Genomic DNA, 23,127 nt, shown 5'->3' on the forward strand with positions numbered 1-23,127 from the left:
ATACCATGAGATTGCTTTATTATAAACTTAATAAATTTTCTTTTCATTTTCACTATATAATATAGTCTATGGTTATTCCGATACGATTTACAAATATTTTTTGCCCAGTCTTGCATTTCAGTAAAAAATGTAAAGAGTAATACAAATTTTATGAATAAATGTATGGCGTGTATTTTTTTCATATGTGTTCACATAAGAATAATATAACTTAGGATAGAAAAGTAAAAGTTTTTCCAGATGTCAGTTAAAATCTGAATAAATGAAATAAATAAATATTGAGAAATGACCTAATTTAACTATGAACCTGTGGTAACTTAATTTTAGGAAAAATCCTTTGGCCTGTGAGTAAATAAAAAAACTAAAATGAGTAGTATTTTGTTAAAAATTGAATTTAAAAAATGGTTTCATAGATTTTGTTTAAAAATTATTAACAGTTTATGTGTATAAAATGGATTTATGAAACACAAACACTTTAATGATCCCACCAAAATTTTATCTTGTGATCATTTATTATTATCTAACTATCCAAGTAAAAAACAAAATATAAGAATGAGTCAATTTTTAAAATTATGTTATTGTTTGGATTTTATCATCGGTTTCATAATGCATATTAACTAAACTGATAACTATTATATTTTAAAGCAATAAGTACAACACAACTTCATTGTACAAAACACTGTTATCACTTCGTAGATCGTTACATAGTTCAAACAAATTAAACATACCTTATGTGTTATGACCTACGTTATGTACGTATGAACAATGAACAAGGTATTTATCCACGTTTATTTTACAACCTTGTAGAAGTAAAAAGAACCAGAACTTGCGGTATCACTTCTAATTCAAATTGTTCGTAAACAACACATAAACAATAAATCATCAATAGAGACCAATCAATCGTAAGAACAAAATTAACGTATGTCAAGCAAAACTGAAAAGGTACTAGCAAATGCAGTATTGAACTTTGATAAGAGTTGGTAACGTTGCTGTTGATTATTTATGGCTTTCAAGAAACTGCCTGATGCTATCTCGGTCCCTGGTCAACCAAGCTGCGTTCAGGCGAACCGATTCTACAGCTTGGCTGATGCTACGATCCAAGCAGCTTGTATCTCTTGATGCAAAAAAGCTTTCAATTTCATCTGCCATTTCAAAAGTAGAAAAGTTTTCAACAGTATTCTTCACAAGGCGAGCCATGAGAAAACCTCCCTAAAAATAATTTAAAATAAATATCATTACAGATAACTAACAACCTTACTACTAATTGCTATAGACAATATAATTTATATAATATAATTAGTAGTACTATAATGCAGGGACCCCCCACCCAACTAATATATCTTGAACCAGTGATCACCAAAGAAATTCTTTTATATGCTGAAGATAAAAAATTTTCATCAAAATATTGTAGTTTTAAATTTTTTAAAAAATATTTAATAATAAATTGAAAAGATAACTGAATTTGTTTAAAAACAATAATTTATTTACATCACATTATCTTATATTTATCTGCCAATCACCATAATTTTATATGGCCTACTGTAGATCGACAAGTTTTCAATAAAATATATATATAAATATTTTTTTAAATAAAAATTTATCTATATCATATTTCATGTTTTTTTATTACTATTGTTTTGGTTTTTCCCTACCTGACTGAGTTATATCTATAAATTTTCCCACAAGTATAAAAGGACAGTGTAAGGTAAGGTAATTATATTTCTAATTTTGAAATACAGTCAACTCCCCATTATCCAGAGGTTGATTATCTGCAGTGACAAATGAAAAAAAATATTTTTTAATGAGCAAACGCAGAAACGGTGAAACAAACAAAACGTTTAAATATTTATTATACTAAGACTAAAATCATCATTATAAACAATTTTGTTTTTTAATCTATTCCTAAAATAACTCATAAAACAAGTTTTTTATCTGAAATTTTCAAAACTAAAAAATATTTCCTTAACAGATTATAATACCCTTTTATTTGTTTTATCATTTCTGAGAGTACTTATCAAAAAAAGTACTGTGAAATACAATCAGAGTTATTACCTAGAGGATGTAACAAATAAATTATAAAAAATAATAATAAGTGTCATAAAAATTTGGAGATGTTAAGTATATTCTCTAATAAAATATGCGATTGTAATAATATATATAGATGAAATGCAACAAACCTCATATCTGCTATGAAGATCAGTCCAGTTGTGCTTCAAAAACTCCCAGGCTAGTTCTCGACCGCCTTTGTCTAATGCCACAGAAATTATTACAAATACCTTGTCCTGAGGCCGAACTTCGTCCTGAAAGAGAAAGGAGAAAGTAGGATTCAAATATTATTAAGTAGCATTCAATGATTTAAAAAAAAACCTTAGTAGACCCAGAGGTTCCATACCGATAAAACCCACTATTTTTTTATCCCCTAATCATTTCTGACTACAGAGAGGAGAATGAGTTTATACTACAGGTATTGTGTAGCCTTTTAAATCCTACGGTAACCTCATCCTTCTTCAGTCTTAATGTTCTTTGCAATATTCTGTTTTAAAAAACATAAAGATTTCATTTCTTTAAAGGTGAACTGCCAAATTTCACATCTGTTAGGAATATTACCATGTATTCTTGAAGATTTTCCTTTATTATATTTTAAGGGTGTAAAAAATAAAATAATCATAATATTCATTTATTATCAAGATATAAATTATACCCTTAAATACCAGTAACTCCTAAGTAATTTTGCAACTGTGAAATAATAGGCATTATCCAACTTTAAGGGATAACTTCAAGGTTTTTCATTTATCCTAGTCCCCAGATGCTAAAATTTTTTGTACGTGTTCCCATATTCTCCCTGTAATATCTATATTAATTATTGAAAATAACACCAATTCTGATACAAAACATATATTTTATTATTTGAATTTGTTTCAAGACCTACTTCAATATCGGCATTCATCAATCTTTTCATGGATTTAATAGTGACATCTTCCACAAAAGTTCAAATCAAAGCAAAGGTATTTCAAAACCCATAAATTATCTTTCCAGAGCTAAGTTAAACCAAATAAGTAACCATGTTTCATAAAATTATAAATCTTAAAAAGCACAAAATTGATAAATAATAAATACAATTTTAATAACAAATTACACTTACAGACATCGCAAAGTCCAGTACTTTAGATAATATCTTGGTATCTTTAAAGGCACCCAATGATCTGGAAATTCTTTCCTTTTCCTCTTGCAGTGTTTCTTCTTTATACATCTAAAAAACCGAAGTGATAAAATAAATATAAATATTTTGTGTTACATTATCTTAGGGTAATTTTACTAAGTTAAGAAAGATTATTGATTTTAGATTTAATGGATGGGCATTTCAATATGCAAACAATTTTTTTAAGAATGTAGGAGGTAAAAAATGATGCTGGTTTGTTATTAGACAACTGACGTGCCCATGTCTTAAATTCCGAATTACCTGAACTTTCGCAAATTAATTAAACTGCTTTGTTTACTAAAAGTAAACAAGTTACTTAAAGTAAAAATAAGATTCGTGCCATTTTTTTAGGTTGAAAATCATAAATCAACAAGTACATTTGATCATAAATTGATATAAGAAGATGGTGGGGAATGCGGTCAACAAAGATATACAAGTAACCAAAACTTATTTATTTTTCAATTCGACAGTTCGACCTTAATTTCAGGTCTTTAGGCTTAAGTGCTGTCAAAACATGAGTTAAGACTTGAGTCTGATGAAAACCTGAAATTTAGGTCAAAAAGTTGGCACAAATCAGTAAATTTTGTTTATTTGTGTATCTTGGCTGACCATACCATCCGACCACCATCTCCTCAGATAAATTTGATGATTGAGGAACCTATAATTAAAGAAGCTAATAACTACTAAAAGTTGGTAATATACCTTAATCATAGTGTCGTAAGTTGATTCATCCCCAACTGAGAGAACTGCTCGATATACAGAAGCTCTCAAGTCGGCAGGAATGATATATTTTTTACTGACATGGTCGGAAAATCTCTTTTTAGCTTCTTCAATAGTTTCAGGATCGTCATAACTTCCCAATTTTGCAAGCACCAAGGACCTGAGTAGTTTGTCAAGATGGCCTGAAAGTAAATTATAAATTTAAATAAAAAATTCACAGAATGGCAGTTGCCATCATGGCTGTCGAAATATAAATTGTTAAAAAGTGATTTTAAAACATTAAAAAAAAAAAAAATATGGACAAAAAGTTATGAAAATTTGTTCTTCAAGGTTTAATAAATAAAAATTAAACGATTGTAGTTTGAAAAATACAAATTAATTTGTAATTAAAACTCTTGAAAAAAAATTAATTGTAATTTTCAGTCACTGATATTAATCATAGTAATTGTAACATAACTTAAAAAAATGTAAAACAATTAAAAAACTTTAATAGATATATTTTAATCAGTAGTTGACACTTACTTTCATCTGGTCTAGGATCCCATCCAATCCTCTGACTCACTGGTTTGAAAAGATCTCTTCCAAACTTCTTAAAGCTGTCCATGAAATCTGTATTTGAAATGAGCACTCGTAGTTTGGACAGGCAGTTTCCTATACTAAACCAAACGGTATAGTTATCTTCGTCCTTCATCGCTGAAATCACCTTCAGAACTTGAACAGTGTTAACATGACCAGCTTGTACCTGGGACAATACAAACAGTGCAGGTTAATCTTGAGCTTGAATGAATCAAATTAAACAACAAAATGTGTAGATATCTACCAAAGCAAAGAGGTCATCTACGATTCCCAGTCTATCGAGAGGAGGTAGTGACTTGTCTTGTATAGCAGGAATAAATTGCTCCAGTAAATTCTGAGTATACTGAGTTCGGTAAACACCCACGGTCCCTGGATTTATCTGAAATATATTACAATAAAAGTTATATTTAAAAGACATGAAATATTTTATTTTTAATTTTGAAATGATTCACAGTAGACTTGGGTAGTAGTTCAAATGAAATATTTTAAAATACAACTTTTTGCACTTTACATTTTAAGATGTAAAATCTAAAATACCTAGTTTAAAATTGCATTTTGTTTTGAAATTATAAAATAATAAAAAAATCTATTTGTATTCTCTTTCTACAATGTAATGAAGTATTTTTTTTTTTGTAATTAAATACACAAAATAAGTTAAAATGTATAACTACTTGAGAAGTGAGTAATTTGTATTTTAAATACAAAATACATGTAATATTTAGTATTTGAAATATTTTTTCAAATATAAAATATTACAGGTACAAAAATCATATCAATAAATTTTTGTTTCAAAATTTAATTTATAATTCATAAAATAAAAAAAATACCTTAACCCAATCCTTTCCAGCAGCAGGGATTTTAACTTTACCAGTTCTAGCATCCAAGACACAAGAATGAACAATGTCATTTGGTTTGGATTTAGTCGAAAACGTCAATGGGACCATCCATAAACTGGTATCGCCTTAAAAAAAATAGTAAAACAAAAAATCCTATTATTTTCTTAAGCTGAAACTCTTATGTATTTACAATAAAAATAAATAGACAAATAACCACCATAAATATTCCAGATAGCTGGACTAATAACTAAAATTTAAAAATAGACAGGATTTTGAGATCAAAACAGATACTAATATGATAATAGATTTTAATTCTAATGCTACCAAATAACAAAAAAAAAACTAGGGACTATTTCTGAGCAGAACAATACCAATAGAGTGATGATGAATTTCGGTCAAAATTTTTTCTAGTCCAGAAGACATTAGTCTTCAACACTCCAGTGGTTGCGCTATTGGAGTGTTAATATTTTACAATTCCCTACTCCTTCTCCAAATTAAGTTAGAGTGTTGAAAATTTATAAGTGAATTTGATTAGTGTTTAGAAAATTATCTTTTGGAAAGATTTTTTTTAAATTTATTTATTCCTATTTACAACTGTATATTATAATACATTTAGTAAATCTGATCTAAGTTAAATTGGAGTGTTACAGGCGTGTAGAGAAACTACCCATTGGTAGCACTTTAATGACATTTTACATTAGCTGGTCTCGTGGCTATCTTCTTTTCAGGCGCCTCGGATGATTGTCAGGAATGATAGAGTATGCAAGATTAGAAACTAAGGTTTGAATAGTTAGAGAGTTTATAATGGAAGGAGTGATATCTAGTTCGGGCTAGATCGGTTACATATGGAACATTAAGGTCTTTATGTATGATTTTATTTGTGACAAAGTAAGGAGCATTGAGGATTTTATGAAGGATTGAATACGAGAGAAATTCAAAGGTTTAGTGGAGCCCCAAAGCTCATCTCCATATGTCCAGAATGGCCTTATTACAGTCATGTAGATCAGTCTTTTGTAATGTGTTGGAAGTTTAGACCGTTTGTCTAGTAAGTGCTGTAATAGTCGAAATCGACGTGCAGTTTCCTGTCTTTTCAGTCTGGTGTGAGGATTCCAGGTTAATCGCTTATCCAAATGTAGTCCAAGGTAACGGATCTGTTCAACAGGGGTAAGAGTAACATCGTTAAATAAAACTGTAGGGCAGTCAGTAGGTTTACGACGAAGGGTAAAGGTGATTTGATGGGATTTGTTGGAATTTATCTTAATCCTCCAATTACGACACCAATCTTTGAGGGCTGTGATATGGGATTGGAGATTTTGGGATACAGTTAATGGGTTATTATTAACAGCGAGCACACATGTGTCATCGGCATACGTGGTGAGGATAGTGTTAGGATTGGTTGGAATGTCAGCTGTATAGACGGTGTAGAGGGTGGGACCAAGGATACTACCTTGAGGAACACCAGCGGACTGAGAATAGAGGGATGAATAGGAACCATTGTGGTTTACTTGGAAAAATCTATCAATGAAAAAGGAACGAATGATGAGAAAGTATGTAGGAGGTAGGAATTTACGGAGTTTGTAAAGCAGTCCCGGGTGCCAGACTCGATCAAAAGCCTGGAAAATCTCAAATTTCTTTTCCCAGTCAACATTTTTTTTCCATATTTCGTCCCCAGACTCCTCCCCCAATTGACCAACTAACTCATTTTCTTCTATTTAGTATGGTTCGGCTTGCAATGTACTTGTACTAAATTGAATACCCTGAGCACGATAACCATAAAACATGTTTTTCTTTAGACTGTAGTACCAAAACAGCTCTAAAGATTTTGATGAAACTTAGCTTAAGTATTCTCCTTAAAGATCTTTAATAAATCTCATTTAATTTAATGAAGGAAAGAATAAATTTCTGAGGAAAAAGTTATGAAGAAAAGAAAACTTTATTTGCACTCAGTTAAAAAATTATATATTTTAAGGTAAATTATGTACACAATTATTTGAAAGATAGTGAAATTCCCTATTTAAAAAAAAGAAATCAGATCATTTTAACAAAGATAAGTTTTAAACATTTTATTTGTTAATACTCAACCATCACTCTAATACCTTAGGACAATCCCTATCCAGCACTGCCCATCCCAACAATTCTCCCCAAAAGTTGAAATGGCAGTGGCCCAGAGACTCATTATAAATATTTATATTGGAGTTCTGGCAATGGCCAGATTCCCCACTCAAGTCCTGAGCGTCCGCAGCTAGCGCCCTCACTCATCCTTTACTGGCTTTTAATACCAGGTACACAGTTGGCCAGAATCTTCTGGAGTCCTGCTCTTTTCTCCTCCACAAGTGGGAGGAAGAGCTCGGTTCGGAGTTGCCCAGGCCAAATGTAAATATTGTAAATATAGATGATTGTGTTTAAGATATTATTTTACTTTGTTTAATTTTATTTTTCTCTTCTGTTTCTTACTTTTGTTATCATTTAATTTATGTATTTTAAAATATGGAGTGAATGAACTCTAAGATCAATATTACTATTGTCTAAAAATATGACAATGTGATATTACACAGTAAAAAAAAAATCTGTTAATGGCTTATAGAAATTTTGTTTAGAAAGCATGAGAGGCAAACAGAAAGAGCTAGGTGTCTATAGCACTCTCCTCTCCTCCGATTCCCATACACAGTTGAGTCTTAGGGTTATGTACAAAGGAACCACTAGAGGGACTTGTACGCACGTTTACCCCCCTCCCCCCAGGTAATATTCCTATTGCACTAGGAAGAAGAAAACCCTTCCACAGGAAGACCTCTCATTCTGTTCTATCTATTAGAGGACCATGGGAATGCACCAAATTTCAGGACCTTCAAGCTCAAATGTCGAATTAGTAACTGCTTGTTTCATGTTTTGTGTTTATTCAAAATTCAATAATTTACATAGTAAATGATCTTCTTTATAAAAACAAATTTTTATTCATTTTAATACTTTTTAACAATTCCCTGATTACAGCGTTATTTTTCTGATTGCCCTAGGAGAGAGAGCTTTATAACAAAGTTGTACAGTAGTATGAAAATTGATGGAAATGTATTACAATTCTTACCCGCAGTGTCTGCATCGGCACAAAACCTTTCTTGAGTAAGAGTCAACTCCCTCACGTCTCCAATTTGTTTGGATTCGGTCACCCGAATCACAGGAAAACCAGTCTGCTTTGTCCAAGTGGACATCACATCTTTTACAGGTTTTTTTGAAGCTTCTTCGAGAGCGGCCCAGAGATCTTCGGTGAATGTATTACCATATTGATGACGAGTTAAGTAGATGTTCATACCTTTCCTAAAATCCTGAAACCAATATAAATAAAATTTATCAATTTTATAAAACACATTAATATTTAAAGAAATATATCCATAAATAATGGATATAGATACCATAAACATGAGTAATTTCTACAATAATAATTCTTCAATCATCATTCATTAACCTCTTTGCCATTGAGAAGTAATAACTTTCTATGCCAGTAAATAACTAATAGTTATTGATGTGATGAGTTTGCTGTGGAATCGGACACAAGGATCTGATGCTGATCTTGCTGTGTAAAATGCCTTCCACAGATTACTGAATTGCCTAACTTAATGATGGTCTAGAGTATTATTTTTTGGGGTATCTGTCTTACATATAGTTGAGGTTTGGCACTTTTGTGTAACAAACCAAATAACTGGTCACATTAATTTCTACAATAATCAGAGGATTGTTATAGGTTGGGAAATTTCTTACTTTTTTTTTTTAATATTAAAAACAATAATAGTAACACTGAATAGTTTATTTGGTTTTCATGTTTCATGTCCGATAGAGATTAGTTTGGAACCCATCCAATGTTTCCAGTGTCTGATGTTGAGAATTCTAATACTATCATTGGTCACCTGGGACCAATGTTGTTGGTAAAGGATTTAAATGATTTACACACTGAAAACATGTTAAAGAGGATAAATTTAATAAATTATTAAATTTTGAACAGCCACAAAAATATTGCATAGAGAACTATTATTAGTTTTTCTTTTTCCTGTGAATTTTATCTTAGCTTTAATACTCACTGGACTAAGATTAATAACCCAAGTTAGTTATTAATGGAAAAATTCCAGCACGTATCTGGATATAAATTAATTTCAATTTAATTGCAGTTATTCCTGGTAAGCTCTGTACTTGAATGAACCTGATCATTTAGTTCATACCATTTTAATTTGCCCAGTTATAACTTCACTAAAAGCAAAATATTTAAACAAATATAAGTAACCATTTGACAACGTGAGGCAGTAATTTGTAAATTTATTCAGTAATTCGGAGCCAGGTCATAAAACTGAAGTAAATTATGTTTTGGTATTTTTTTATGAAACTCCTTAAAGGAAACTATTCAACTAATAGTCTTACTTTTGTATTTTGACCCACCTTTGTGTGAATTACTAAATTCCAATGAAATTATCAATGTTTTTGTAAATGTTTTTCTGTTATAAAATATGTTAGTAATAAGTAATTTATGAAGTTTATTTTAATGATATTTTTTATGTTTCTTGATTTCTACTTAAAGCAATGTTTATAGTTTGTGTTTTAGTTAGTTATATTTAACATTTTTTTTTTGTTTTTTTTTCGGTTGGTTCTACAGACTTTCTAGATCTTTGGCCGCCTGAACCAGCCTGACCATCTTGAGCAACAGCTTTCCAGTATGCTGTATGCTGCACGCAGCTCTTTCACATCTACGTTAATTCTGCCTATCCATCTGGATTTGGCCTCCCATGTGGTCTCTTGGCTACAATACTGGCATTCATTGTTGTAGCATTCATATTTTAAATAGTATTATTTTATTATGTTTGTATATTTGTAATTCACAGCAAGCTTCATTTTTTTTTTTTTTTTGTAGTTCGTTATATCTTAGCTAGTATTTTTTTCTTTTTCATTTTTCTTTTCCTCTTTAATTATTATTTTTCTTATTTTGTACTTAGATATTTTGTTGGTTATTTTCTTTACAAGGCCGACACCCTCTGTATGTTTCTAAACTATAACAGATGTATATAAAAATAAAAATATTTCAAAAACTTGCAAAGATAAGACAAAACTCACAACGAACTAAACAATGGAATAAAACAATTTTTATGAAAGAAACTTCAGAATTTTTTGAACAATAAATACTTTAAAATATTCATAAACTTACACAATCTCCCAGGTACCGATGTAGCATTCTAATGACAGAAGCACCTTTGCTGTAAGATATATCATCAAAGATTTCATCAACTTCTGACGGATGTCCAACTGGAATCTGAATTTCAAATGATTTCCTTAGTAAAGAAAATACAAAATAATAAAAATAAAAATTATTAATAAGTAAGAAAATACCTCTATTGGATGACTTGATTTGAGACAGTCCAGTTCTAGGGCTCTTGTATAAATATCAGAAACAAACTGAGTCCATATGTCATATTCCGGGAAAAGGTGCGCTACGCAGAGGTTTTCGACAAAAGTAGCATATCCTTCATTAAGCCACAAGTGAGTCCACCATTCCTATAACGAGAGAAATAATATGAATGGATGTCATTAACTTGTAATGGGTCTTGGGTTCAGTACTTGGTAAGGATGTATTTTTTGACAAGTGGTTATACTATGTGTGAACAGTATTCAACATCCAAGTATATTCCCCAAGCCACATGTAAAAAACACAGATTCTTTGCTTTTGAAAGCCTTTGAATAACCTTCATTAACAGTTTAAAAAATATATTGGTATAATAATATGCTGCTTGGTGAGGCAATGGATGCATGAACTTGAAAAGGGAAAAAAGAAGCTTGGCTGTTATAAATTTTAGTATTTAAACCAGGATAAAATCCTCTGACTATTAATTTATATAATCACATAAATTGTGATATTCTACCTCCTCCCTCTTTAGAATAATGAGTCCAAAGAAAAGAGTATTACAGAATGACTGGAAACTAGGACAATTAGATTAAATTTGTAATATTGATTGAAATGTCAAATTATTAAATACACCTAATTTTATAAGAAATAATTTTATTTATCCATAATGAAATACATTGTTTAACCTTCCCTAACTAATCAGATGAATTGTAAAAAGATAATAATAATCAATTACCATAGTTACGAGGTTCCCGAACCATTGATGAGCTAGTTCATGACCAACAACAACTGCAACCCATTGCTTACGAGAAGCAGAAGTGTTCTCACTGTCCACTAACAGAGCTGATTGCCTATAAGTAACTAAACCCCAATTCTCCATGGCACCTACAAATATAAAATTATAATAAATAATCTATATTATAATATACAGAGTAAATAATGTCATAGAAAAATTAAACGTTATTAGAATGAAATTAATACCAATTACAAAGCAGATAAACATAATAAATGATAAATAATTAATAATTTATCATGTTATGCTAATTTATTTAAGTATTACAGCATTTCAAATCAAGTGCATAAATAGGAATTTTACTCAAATTAGAGGAGCCCATGCTTATTTAATGCTTTTAGTGAAAAATTGTGGGGAGTGAGAAATATTATTGAATTAAATCATCATTTCCAGTTCTCTTATGTTATAAATTGAGTAATCTTTATTTCATATTTTTTGTAAGTTTTGATCAATAAAAGGCAGATAAAGTTGGAACAAAACGGGGTGGTTCATCAGCTTTAAATAGATTTCCAAAAGGCTCACAATTCTATTGACTGCCAGAAACTGTATAATATTTTGATTGGACAGGGAATACCAAAGAAGTTGGTAAATCTCATATGGATGAGCATGACCGAAACATTTAATAAGATACGAATTGTTAATCATTATTCTCAGATATTCGAGGTCCGATCGGGTTTAAAACAAGGAGATTCTTTATCATCTACCTTATTTAATCTAAAATCATTCTTCCTATGAAGAAATTTTAATTTCTTTTGATAGTAGAGCTACTATCTATGATAATTAGGAATAAAAATTATCAATTAGTTGTTACTATTATTTAGTGTAATCAAAGGATCTAAAGTAATTAATTATTTAAGTAGTGATTTATGAAAACCATCCTAATAAATCGCAATAAAAACAAAACTGTTATAAAACATATCTTAAACTTGAAAAATATCCAACTAAATCACAATAAACAACAAGGCTGACTGGGGAGGTTATTATTTCATTAAAACATTTCTCCCCAACAGGCTTCGCATAAATTTTATTTTTTTAATATTAAGTGTAGATTTTCCATTTCCACACATCTTTATCAACTTAAAGGGTAAAATGTTTAAACATAAATAAATAAACAGACAAAAAACAACATGAAATGTTAAAAAATAAACAAATAAAGTTGCAAAACACATAACACATTGATGCATACCCTAATATAAGATTGAAATTTTCATTATTTTTTTTAAACTTATGTAAATGTAAATGATATAGTAATTAAATTATAATGTTTAATTATAATTATATTATATTGTAGAACATAATTTAATTGAATAGTATAATTATTATGAATGTATAAGCATTCAGTATGAAAGGAAATTTGTTATAATAATAAAAAAAATTAAAAATGTGTTAAATAGTAAATTGTATGAAAATTGAGTATGTTGCTTTTCGTGATTGTTACATTTTCCTGTACAGTATTTATGTTAAAGTCAACTTGTTTCTTTTATTTCCCACAACATTCTCCGATCAGATGTTAGAGTACAGAATTTGTCAAGAAATAATGGAAGGCATGTTTAATTTTGAAAAATTTGTGTGGTGAATTGTGATTTGTCATTATTTAATCAAATTTCTGTCGAGTTCAAAACAGGTAATTTTGATATGTACTGTTCCTGAAGCATATTATGTAGGAATTTGAATGTTTTGTATACATTATTTGATTTTAAATTTTCAATTACCTGCTGAAAAATCTCCAATTGCAACTAGATCCATTTTGGGCAATGGGTAAGCTACATCAAAGTACTCCTTATAATAAGGCAACACTTTCGTAGCTACATGAAGGGCAAAAAGTCCCTGATCCTTGACAGCGGGAGGCGTATAAACCCTAACTAGGATGCCGTCGGAAGAGGTATCTTCAACGTAGGCAAAATCTCCGACAACGACTGCAACCAGGTAAGTTGACATGATTGGAGTTGGAGCAAATTCGACAATTTTGTTATCTCCATCCTCTGACTCGCTTACAACTGGCTAAAAAAAAAAAAAAAAAAACTATTAGTATAAATTGAACTAACACAATGAGCATGTTTATGTTGGAAATGAATAAAACTTATACATTAGGCAGGAAATAATGACTATAATTTTTTTATTAAGTTTACAAAATAAACCTTTGGAAAACCAAGACTGAAGAAAATAATCATAATTGCTCCACAGATAATATATTAAAAAGGGGATTGATGGTAATGATCATAAAGAACTAATTATGTGGCAAACAGCCCTTGATCACACAAAAGATTATATTTACCTCCTTTTTATTTAAAATAGTAAATATAAAAAATAATTATTTTTCAAGACATAACAGAAAAGCATTTTTGCCATAATATAGAAAAATATATTTGGAGTAAAATTTACTTAAGGCAGCCTTTAATATTAAGTAGTCATGCTACACTTCTAGGGTTTAAATACTATAATGGGAGCTTTTTATGAAGATATGTTAAATTTATAATGAAAATACTATTTAACAACTATTTGGCAAAGGAAATTTAAAATTTTAAAATAAACTGAATGAGCTTTACAGGTAGAATTTTAATTAGTCAAAAAATCTTTATTTTTGATAAATGGACATATCAACTTTTAAAACAAATTGAAGGATGAGATGGACCAGATGGAGATCGAAAAAGGTACACAAAACATTAGAAAACATACTTATTAGTAACTAATGTTTCGCCCCACTATTGAAGGGCTAAATGAGAATACAATACAAACAGCATTAAGTGTGGTAAGACTATACCAATATACATAGAAACTTGTATAAAAAAAATATTTAAAAAAAAAGGAACAAAGTAAACAGAAATAATATAAAAATAAATGAATAAAACAATAGCTTAAGTTATTGGTATAATTATTGTTGTACTTGTGTACAAAAAGTACTAGCAATGAGTGATATCTATATCTGGTATCTGATAACCCACTATCTTTCATAACTGTGCTTGTTATTAATTATTATTCTATTCATTTATATTCTTTTAGTTCACTTTGTTCCTTTTATTTTTTTTTATACAACTTCCTATGTATATTTTTATAATCTTATTATACTTTTGTGACCTTTTTTTGACTAACACTCGAACATGTTCCTACAATTAATAATTACCTGGGGTTAACTAGTAATCTTCCAATTTTTATAAGAATGATTCTCATTTGTTATCAATGTTCTATTCTATTTGTATCAACTTCCATGTTCTTTTAATTTACTCAGGCTACTCCCATATCATTTTGAAATGATACAACTTTATTATTTAATGCGAATCATAAGATCTTATATTTCTGCCAAATTTTATAATGTCAAGTATCTAATTTATTTAATCCTGATCCAATATGGGCCAAAACCTTGGTTTTAATACATTTTTTAAAAAGATTTTAAGTACCTTACTGATAGGAACCCAGAACATCTCATCCCTCAATTCAATATGGTCAAATAAAACTACTGAAATTATTTATTAAATAACAACAATTATTTATCCCTGATCCCTGTTTCTAAGTAATAATTTTACATATTTATTTCCCACTTTGAGGTAAATATAATTATTAAATATATGAGTATTAATATATACATATACATATGTATATATAAATTAAACTAGAGTTACATATTTGATTGAAGTTCACTGACACTCTTTATGACCTTGAAAAGGCAAAAGTCAAAAAGTTGTTATCAACAGAAAAACTAACACCTCTTATCACTTAATTCAACTTGAGTAAACGTAAAGATAAAAAAAAAGAAAGAGAAATTTCAACCAGTGCTTATTACAAAAAATTAACCAAGTATTTTTTATAATAATTTCTTTTGAAAAACAAAAGAACATTAACAAAAAAGAAAAAAAAAAATTTTTAAAAGAGATGGGTAGTTCATTGTTTTGACTCATAGAAATATTAAATATTTATCTATTTTTTAACTGAAAAAAAAATTGAAACTAAAAACTAAAACTATTTTTGTTTTTATCTTTCCCCAAATTATATAGTTTTTAACAGTTTCTTATAAAGAAAATATATAAACATTAAGTATATAACTAAACATAAAAAAGTTTATGTAAACATGAAATCAATAAACAATGATTAAATAATAGGAAATTTCCTGATTGTGCAATTACATTCTTCACTACACGTTGATGAGCTGTAAATGGAATCACCTTGAAATGAGACGAGTTATTTCACAAGAAATAGGAATGTTTACACAAATCACGACATCACTCTTTAAATCAATTATAAAACCAGAATACTGTATGATTCCATACCGTTTTACAAACATATAGTCAATATTTAAAGTAAATTAACAGATTCAAACTAAAATAAATTAAAAAATGAAAATTTTCTAATTAAAAATTATGTTATAATTTACAAATACAAATAAGTTTTTATAGGTGTGAAATTTATTTGATGATATTAAATTATAGATACAATAAAGTTGATTAAAATGATTTTTCATCAATTTAGCAGAATAAATAAAAGTCAATACAAAATAAATAATAAATAAAACAAAATTGGAAATCATAATATTTCTTCTCACAATATTCCTTCTAAGAATCCAATACTAATCCGTGCATGTTCATTTTCAATTCAAATTAAATAAGAAATTGGAATTACTTAGGAAAATGGTATCAACACATTAATTATTTCTTAAATAAATATAATAAAGAATAATGGCTTTTAAATATATGTCTGGTTACAAGGAGAATATGTTTTCTGCCAATTCTATTATACATTAATTATAATTGCATTATGTGCTATCATTATATTATAATATAGTAATTATTGAACACTTGAAGAGTATTTCAATAAGCACAAAGCTTAGAAGTTAATACTTTTATAGCAGTAGCAGTCCAAATTTAATAATTAGTGTTATATGAATTTGTTGGTTTTGCTTCTCATCTTTTTTTATAATTCCAATTTCCTTAAATCAATAATAATAACAAGCTTCATTTATGATTTTTAAATGAAAAAGTGATTAGTTTACATTAGGAATGACATAACCTTGCAATCAAACAATTTTAGATTAGATTAATTTGAATAAAATTTACAAATTTGGAAAAAATTTAGCGCCAAAAAAATGGAAAACTTTAAAGAAAAAAAAACAAAAAAGATGAAATAAAAATATATACATGAACAATGATAAATCAGAAATATATGTTTTAATTTAATTTAAGAGAAAATTAGTTGTAGTTGCCAATTTCTTTTGTTAATTGATTTTCAGAAGCTGTTGTTTTACAGGAATATATAGATAATATCATGATAAGACAACTTCCTGAAATTGTCATATTAAGGAAAGTTGCAAGTCTTGGAGCATTGGTGGTTATTTTTGTATAGTAAGGATCATTGTTGATAAATATTTCATTTCCTTTATTTATTTTGCCTTTCTTCCTCCTTACAGCTTTCACATACATATTTTTACCATGCTATAGTAATTTGCCTGAATAGGATCTGTTTACTGATGAATTAATGAAAATTCATCTTTTGAGGATGTATCTGATAGTCAATATAACATGAGAACTTGGTTGGAGAATGCGATCAGTGAAAATAATAAAATTTAATTTTTATTGTGTGCCATTGTGGCCTGGATGTAGACCATCAGGGCAAGAAGATAGAAGATTCTAATGCAAGAGAAACTCCAAATTTTCTATTTGAATCTGCACCAACAGACTTCTGATATCTTTGATCAGTCCTTTCATTTGTTTAAACAGACAATTCTCTCGTAAGGGATAAAAATTATGAGCAAGTATAAATGTTAAAAATTACTAATCTTTCTAGTCTTTCAAGTATGATTTCTCAAAATTTGATATAACTATTAGCAATTATGTAGAATTAAGCAAAATAAATAACTTAGAGACTAAATAGATTAGAAGTAACTTCTTGTATTTATCAGTAAAACTTCACGCTTAATTTTTTTTTTTTTTAAATCGAGATGGTAGTATTATTACTACTCATGTGTTTACTGTCAGAATGAAAAATCTAAGAGGGAAAAAAAATATAAATAAATAATGAAATGGTCATAATAATACTCTACCGACACTAATAATATACGGATTCCTCAGTAATTTGGTAATGTAAATCATTTATAATAAATGTTGATTTTAATCCAGATAATTTGTAAATTTTGTAAACCTTGAATCATCTAAATTTAAATACCAGATTTGGGCCTGTAAAATTTTATAAAAATTTTCCTTTTAGACATATTAAATTTATAATAGAAAAAAATGGTAATATAGTAAAAAAATTATAAGTAATAACTTAATATCAGATCTTATTCTTTTGTGAAGAAATTTAACTAGATGGATTTTGAGTTTAGAATTTAAAAATAAAATGTTTATTCATATAATTTAAAATAAATACTAAAGCGACTTTTTTACTACTTTTCTTTAAACAAACATTCATTAACATACGATTAATTAAGTTTATTCATTCATCACTCAATGCATATTAGCAGCCCAAAATACTAATGCATATGGTAAATATAGCTGTTTAATAAAGAATAACTATTTAAATTTTGGTTTCAACTACATTTTTTAATTAGAAACAAGTAAATTAAGTAACAATTGAGTTGAAGTAAACATTTCTTCAAAATTCAGCAAAAGTTTAATGATTATTATTTGTACTTGACTTATTTTTGTACTATTATTGTTAAATTGTTTTATTTACTGCTCAAGATAACAAGATAATTTGTAATTTTATTTTACTAAGATAATGTACAATGTTTTAATTGTTTATTCAATTTATATGCATAACTTCATCGAAAATTACAGTAATTCATAAATATTAAAATATTCCTCAATAACAGGAGAATATAACATTAGTTCAAAAGTATCAAGGTTCAACTATATTCGGTTTAAATTGGGAAAGATATAAATTTTTTTTCTTTCACCCTAAATATAAATAATAACTGCTAACAGTAAATAACAGATAGCAAGAAACAAAAATGGCCAATGTAAATATTGATTAGTGATTTCTTTTTTTTTTTAAACAGAGTACAGTGAATAATAGTTAACCCAGTAATGTAAAAAAAATAGTCATACCATATTAGAGAGAGCAACATTCCCTTTTGGAGCGATCAATGTTACTTCAAATACAGACTTAATTGCTGGTTCATCCCAACATGGAAAACACCTCCTGGCATCTGTAGCTTCAAACTGTGTCACAGCACAATAACACTTCTCTCCCTGTAGACTAAGACAAAAATATAACTTTACTTACAAGAACTTCACATAAAATATAGAAGAAACACCAAATTAAATTAAAATTTGCAACCTTTCATGCATACTTAGAATGGTTACTGCGGTAAAAGCCTTTCATCTTGTCATTTAATTCTCCTTTGAATTCCATTATCAGTTGGGCAGTCCCTGCAGGAATGGTTTGATCAAAAGTAAGTGTAGCTGTCTCTGTTTCTATAGACAGCTCTACCTTTGGTTTCAATTCGGTTCCATTTTCCAAGAGCAAAACACATAACTTTATCTCGAGTTCCAACGCATTCAAAAGTATTACAGAAGTGGGCTCGTCCACCTAGATTTCAAATATCTTAATGGTATAGTTGTACATTTCATACACACTTTTTTTTTTTTTAAATAACACTGATTTATTTACCTGAAGTTTGATTCCAACTTTACCATCGAATACGAAAGTTTCTAAGTTAGGTTTCAAAAGAAGATCATAATGAAGAGGTTTAACATTTTTGGGTAGTCTCTCAAAAGGTTTTTTTTCTGGAAGTTTCTTTATTTCAGTCTTCCCCATGATCGTGGCAATATTGCTGTAACAGTTGGCACCTGGTAATAGAAGTTGTTTATTTATAAAAACGGAGAGGTTTCTGTTATATAAGGGGAACTTATTGAGACTGGCCCAACAAGAACCGTTTGTTGATCTCGAAGACTGTGTACTACTGACACGTATTCGGGAACCAAGCCGGACTAAATAACGGTACCTATGTAACCTGTCTAGAACGCAAACCGGTTTTCTTAATAATACCGACATTAATTCCACGTCAGGGGGTGGCTAACTTTCGTTGTTAAATAGGCCACGGGATTTCCCAGATAGCGTCCTGCAAGTAGTTTTTCAAACCAAACCTAGGAGCTCTGCTTGACTACTGCCTCAATTCAATTTATATTCCACTCCATTGGGTATGAAGTATTGTTACTTTTATGTATTTGTATTACTAAAATAACTAGATTTTTAATACAAAAATGAGTAGTCCTAAAAAGAAAAAAGTGACTGTTGCGGCCAACACATCGTTTTAAAATGAAAGATCAATTGAGTAACATATGTTTTTATTGTGTTAAAAGCAGATGTTCTATTTTGTTTTCTTTTGTTTTTGTTTTTTTTCATATGCTGTAAAAAATAAACAATATACTCTTTTGAGCCTCTTTGTGTGCACACACATCAGCTATTATGCTTTTTCAGTCTACTTAGTCTTAGTAGCCAGCAGTCGGTCATCTTGGCCAGCTTAATTATTTTCTTCACAGGAGGCGCACCAGTGGACTCATCTTCCAAGAGGATAAGGTGGGCAGACGTACGTTTTTTCAAAATCTACCTTCACTAGGACAACAACCACAGCCTGGGTCCCATCAATCACCCACGGTGACATAAAACTTTTTTTTTTCGCTTTTGTTCAACCTTCATTTAATTTGTGTAATATAAAAAGATGGTCAGGGTTGCGGTCAAAAAAGAACAAATAGTTTTTAACTATTTAATGTCCGACGTTTCGCCCTATTTTGCAGAGCTTCATCAGGGCTAAAAAAAAACAACTAAGAGCATTACAACAATAAAGTTAATTAAGGTAGGATAAATATTATGTAAAAATAAAGTGATAAAAAATTATATATAAATAACACGAAGGAAGACATAAAATAGTATTAATATAAAATAAACAATTATAAGAATAAAAAATTACGTAACAATGGTGAGAAAAATAATTAAAAAATAACGTAAAACATAAAGTTAAAAAGTACAGGAGACGTATATATAAAATAAAAGTAGATGTAGAAACAAAAAATTTAAACATACTTACAGACGGAAAACGAAGAAGAAAGTTGAGATTAAATTCTTATCATTGTTTATTCAAGTTTATTTTATATTAACGCTATTTTATGTCTTCCTTCTTTTATTTATATATAATTTTTTTATCACTTAAGTTTTACATAATATTTATCCTACCTAAATTAACCTTATTGTATCCTATTGTTTTAATGTTCTTAGTTGTTTTTTGTATATGAAAAACCTGATGAAGCTCTGCAAAGTGGGACGAAACGTCAGACGTTAAATAGTAAAAAACTATTTGTCCTTTTTTGACCGCAGCCCGGCCCATCTTTTTATGTTACAAAATTAAATAAAGGTTGAACAAAAGAGAAAAAAAAAGTTTTTATGTAACCGTGGGTGATTGATGGGGCCCCGGCTGTGGTTGTTGTCCTAGTGAAGGTAGATTTTGAAAAAACGTACGTCTGCCCACCTTATCCTCTTGGAAGATGAGTCCACTGGTGCGCCTCCTGTGAAGAAAATAATTAAGCTGGCGAAGATGACCGACTGCTGGCTACTAAGACTAAGTAGACTGAAAAAGCATAATAGCTGATGTGTGTGCACACAAAGAGGCTCAAAAGAGTATATTGTTTATTTTTTACAGCATAAAAAACAAAATATATGACATGATATCCAAAATCATAATAATTAACTACATCCTTATGTAGCTACTTCACTCCGATGGTACCTGTGTGTTTCAGTGGATAATGACTCTTCCATTTTATTCCAAACCTTCTAATCCCACCACATCACCACCCTTGAAGAAGAGTGCCAAAACTGGAGGATTAAAATAAATCTCATCAAATCACTTTTACCCTTTGTCTAAACCTATGACTTCCTGCCCTACAGTAATCTTTAATAATACTCCATATATTCCTTCCAAAAAGGTCTGCTACCTAGAATTATATTTGGACAAACGGTCTAAACTTCCAAGTAATACAAATAACTCAGTTATATGACTGTGATAAGGCCTTTTTGGACTTAAAAATTGAGCTTTGCTCTCTTATCCAATCCACACAATCCAAAATTCTTAATGCTCCCTATTCAAATAAAGTCATTCCGAATGACCTCAATGTTCCATAATATGTTGTCAATTTGGCCAGAATCAGATACCAATACTTCCATGATAATCTTCCTAACCACCCAAACCCACTTATTCTAAACTAGCTTTTCCTTCAATACCTGATAATCCTCCTACGTGCCTGAAAAGAAGATGGCCTCGAGATCTATTCTAGAAATGTTATTGGATTTCTACCAATGGGTAGATTCTCCACAAGTCTGTATCATGCCATTGTAATAGACCTCACATAACATTTACTTATTGTATATATTTCAATACAGTCATATATATCAATAAATAAATTATAAAAAAGAATTGTAATCTTAAATTTTATGTTCAAAGTGCAATCTTGCACAAGTGTGTGAGAGCAAATTTAAAAACTATTGGTAGTTCGGGAGTTCATAGATACCATAGATGCTCCAAATTTAAAAACAAAGCTCTTACTGAATGTATTAATACCAAAATAAAAGAATTATTTATTCATTTCATAGATATATAGAAGAGAATTATTTATCAATAAAATAATTTACAACTCAAATAATCACAATTTCTTTACCAACATTTAGGAGTCCTTATACCCTCATCTTCAGAATATTTTACTTAGCATTCCTTTTAATTTATACATCGGTATAAATTTATGTATTTATTATATGTGTGTTAAGCTTCTGAAATGCTGAATGTCCAACTGTACACTTATATACAACACAATCCATGAAATATTGGATAACAATGAAAAAATACAGAGCAAAACACCGCTCTTTGAACAAGTTTAATTAAGTAATATATTAACAATTTCATAAATTATTACAAAATAATATTATAAGGAAAATAGCTACAGGTTGTTATGGAAGAAATTATCATTACAAGAAATGATAATTGAAATGTACTGAAGACCAAATAATGAGTACAAAACATTCATAGAAGTATCTTATGATTATTTTACTATTAAAATATCTTATGGATAAATCTCTTCACCATAAATTTATGAAATAAAATTAATAACTATCAGTAGAATGCCTGCACCTGTTGTCCCTGATAGACGAATACAACTTATGCTGAAACATTAGCATACAATAAAAAATAAGTTCCATTTGTTATCCACAGACCGCATCTCCCTGAATTACAACCACAGTGTAATGCATCCACATCATTAACAACATATAAATGGTGGGCTTCTTTGATAATCATCATGTTATGAACTTTTTTTTGGCATACAACAAAAATACATTCTACTTATCATGTTTTCTTCACAGACTGCAACCCCCAACTAATTTCTCCCTAAATTACATCTACAGTCTAATTCATCTACATCAGTAACAATAAATAAATGGTGTGTTCCTTTTTACAAATAATATTCATATTTTCCATTTCCTTTTTATATAACTTTTTTTCTTAAAATCCGCTTTTCAGCACTAATCATGGCTTCCAGTGTTGGGAAAAACCACAATAAAATTAATAAACAAAAGAAAAAAACAAAAATTGATCACTGAAAAACATTTCTTGCAGAAAATCATTACATTTGTTATAAAAACTAAAAAAATATAAGAATAT

At 29.1% G+C, this 23,127-nt stretch overlaps 1 protein-coding gene across 2 annotated transcripts in view; it reads right to left on the reverse strand.

The window, feature by feature from the left end:
* Position 1: 1 nt before the first annotated feature.
* The window catches only part of Psa (puromycin-sensitive aminopeptidase), a 27,712-nt gene continuing 4,586 nt past the window's right edge, over positions 2 to 23,127 (reverse strand). For both annotated transcript variants that reach the window (XM_014425002.2, XM_024361503.2), the window contains 15 exons: positions 19,095 to 19,257; positions 18,775 to 19,013; positions 18,530 to 18,680; positions 13,208 to 13,496; positions 11,439 to 11,587; positions 10,690 to 10,854; positions 10,508 to 10,612; positions 8,408 to 8,645; positions 5,320 to 5,453; positions 4,737 to 4,871; positions 4,439 to 4,658; positions 3,899 to 4,098; positions 3,140 to 3,247; positions 2,175 to 2,297; positions 2 to 1,206 (listed from right to left, as the gene is read on the reverse strand). In XM_014425002.2, coding sequence (XP_014280488.1) covers positions 994 to 1,206; positions 2,175 to 2,297; positions 3,140 to 3,247; positions 3,899 to 4,098; positions 4,439 to 4,658; positions 4,737 to 4,871; positions 5,320 to 5,453; positions 8,408 to 8,645; positions 10,508 to 10,612; positions 10,690 to 10,854; positions 11,439 to 11,587; positions 13,208 to 13,496; positions 18,530 to 18,680; positions 18,775 to 19,013; positions 19,095 to 19,241 — 2,616 coding nt within the window. In that variant the 5' untranslated portion in view covers positions 19,242 to 19,257 and the 3' untranslated portion in view covers positions 2 to 993. Of the gene's footprint in view, positions 1,207 to 2,174; positions 2,298 to 3,139; positions 3,248 to 3,898; positions 4,099 to 4,438; positions 4,659 to 4,736; positions 4,872 to 5,319; positions 5,454 to 8,407; positions 8,646 to 10,507; positions 10,613 to 10,689; positions 10,855 to 11,438; positions 11,588 to 13,207; positions 13,497 to 18,529; positions 18,681 to 18,774; positions 19,014 to 19,094; positions 19,258 to 23,127 lie in introns of those variants that run through there.

Source organism: Halyomorpha halys, unplaced genomic scaffold (genome assembly GCF_000696795.3).
Source record: "Halyomorpha halys isolate HHAL.00 unplaced genomic scaffold, Hhal_1.1 Scaffold490.1, whole genome shotgun sequence".
Classification (NCBI taxonomy): Eukaryota; Metazoa; Arthropoda; class Insecta; order Hemiptera; family Pentatomidae; genus Halyomorpha; species Halyomorpha halys.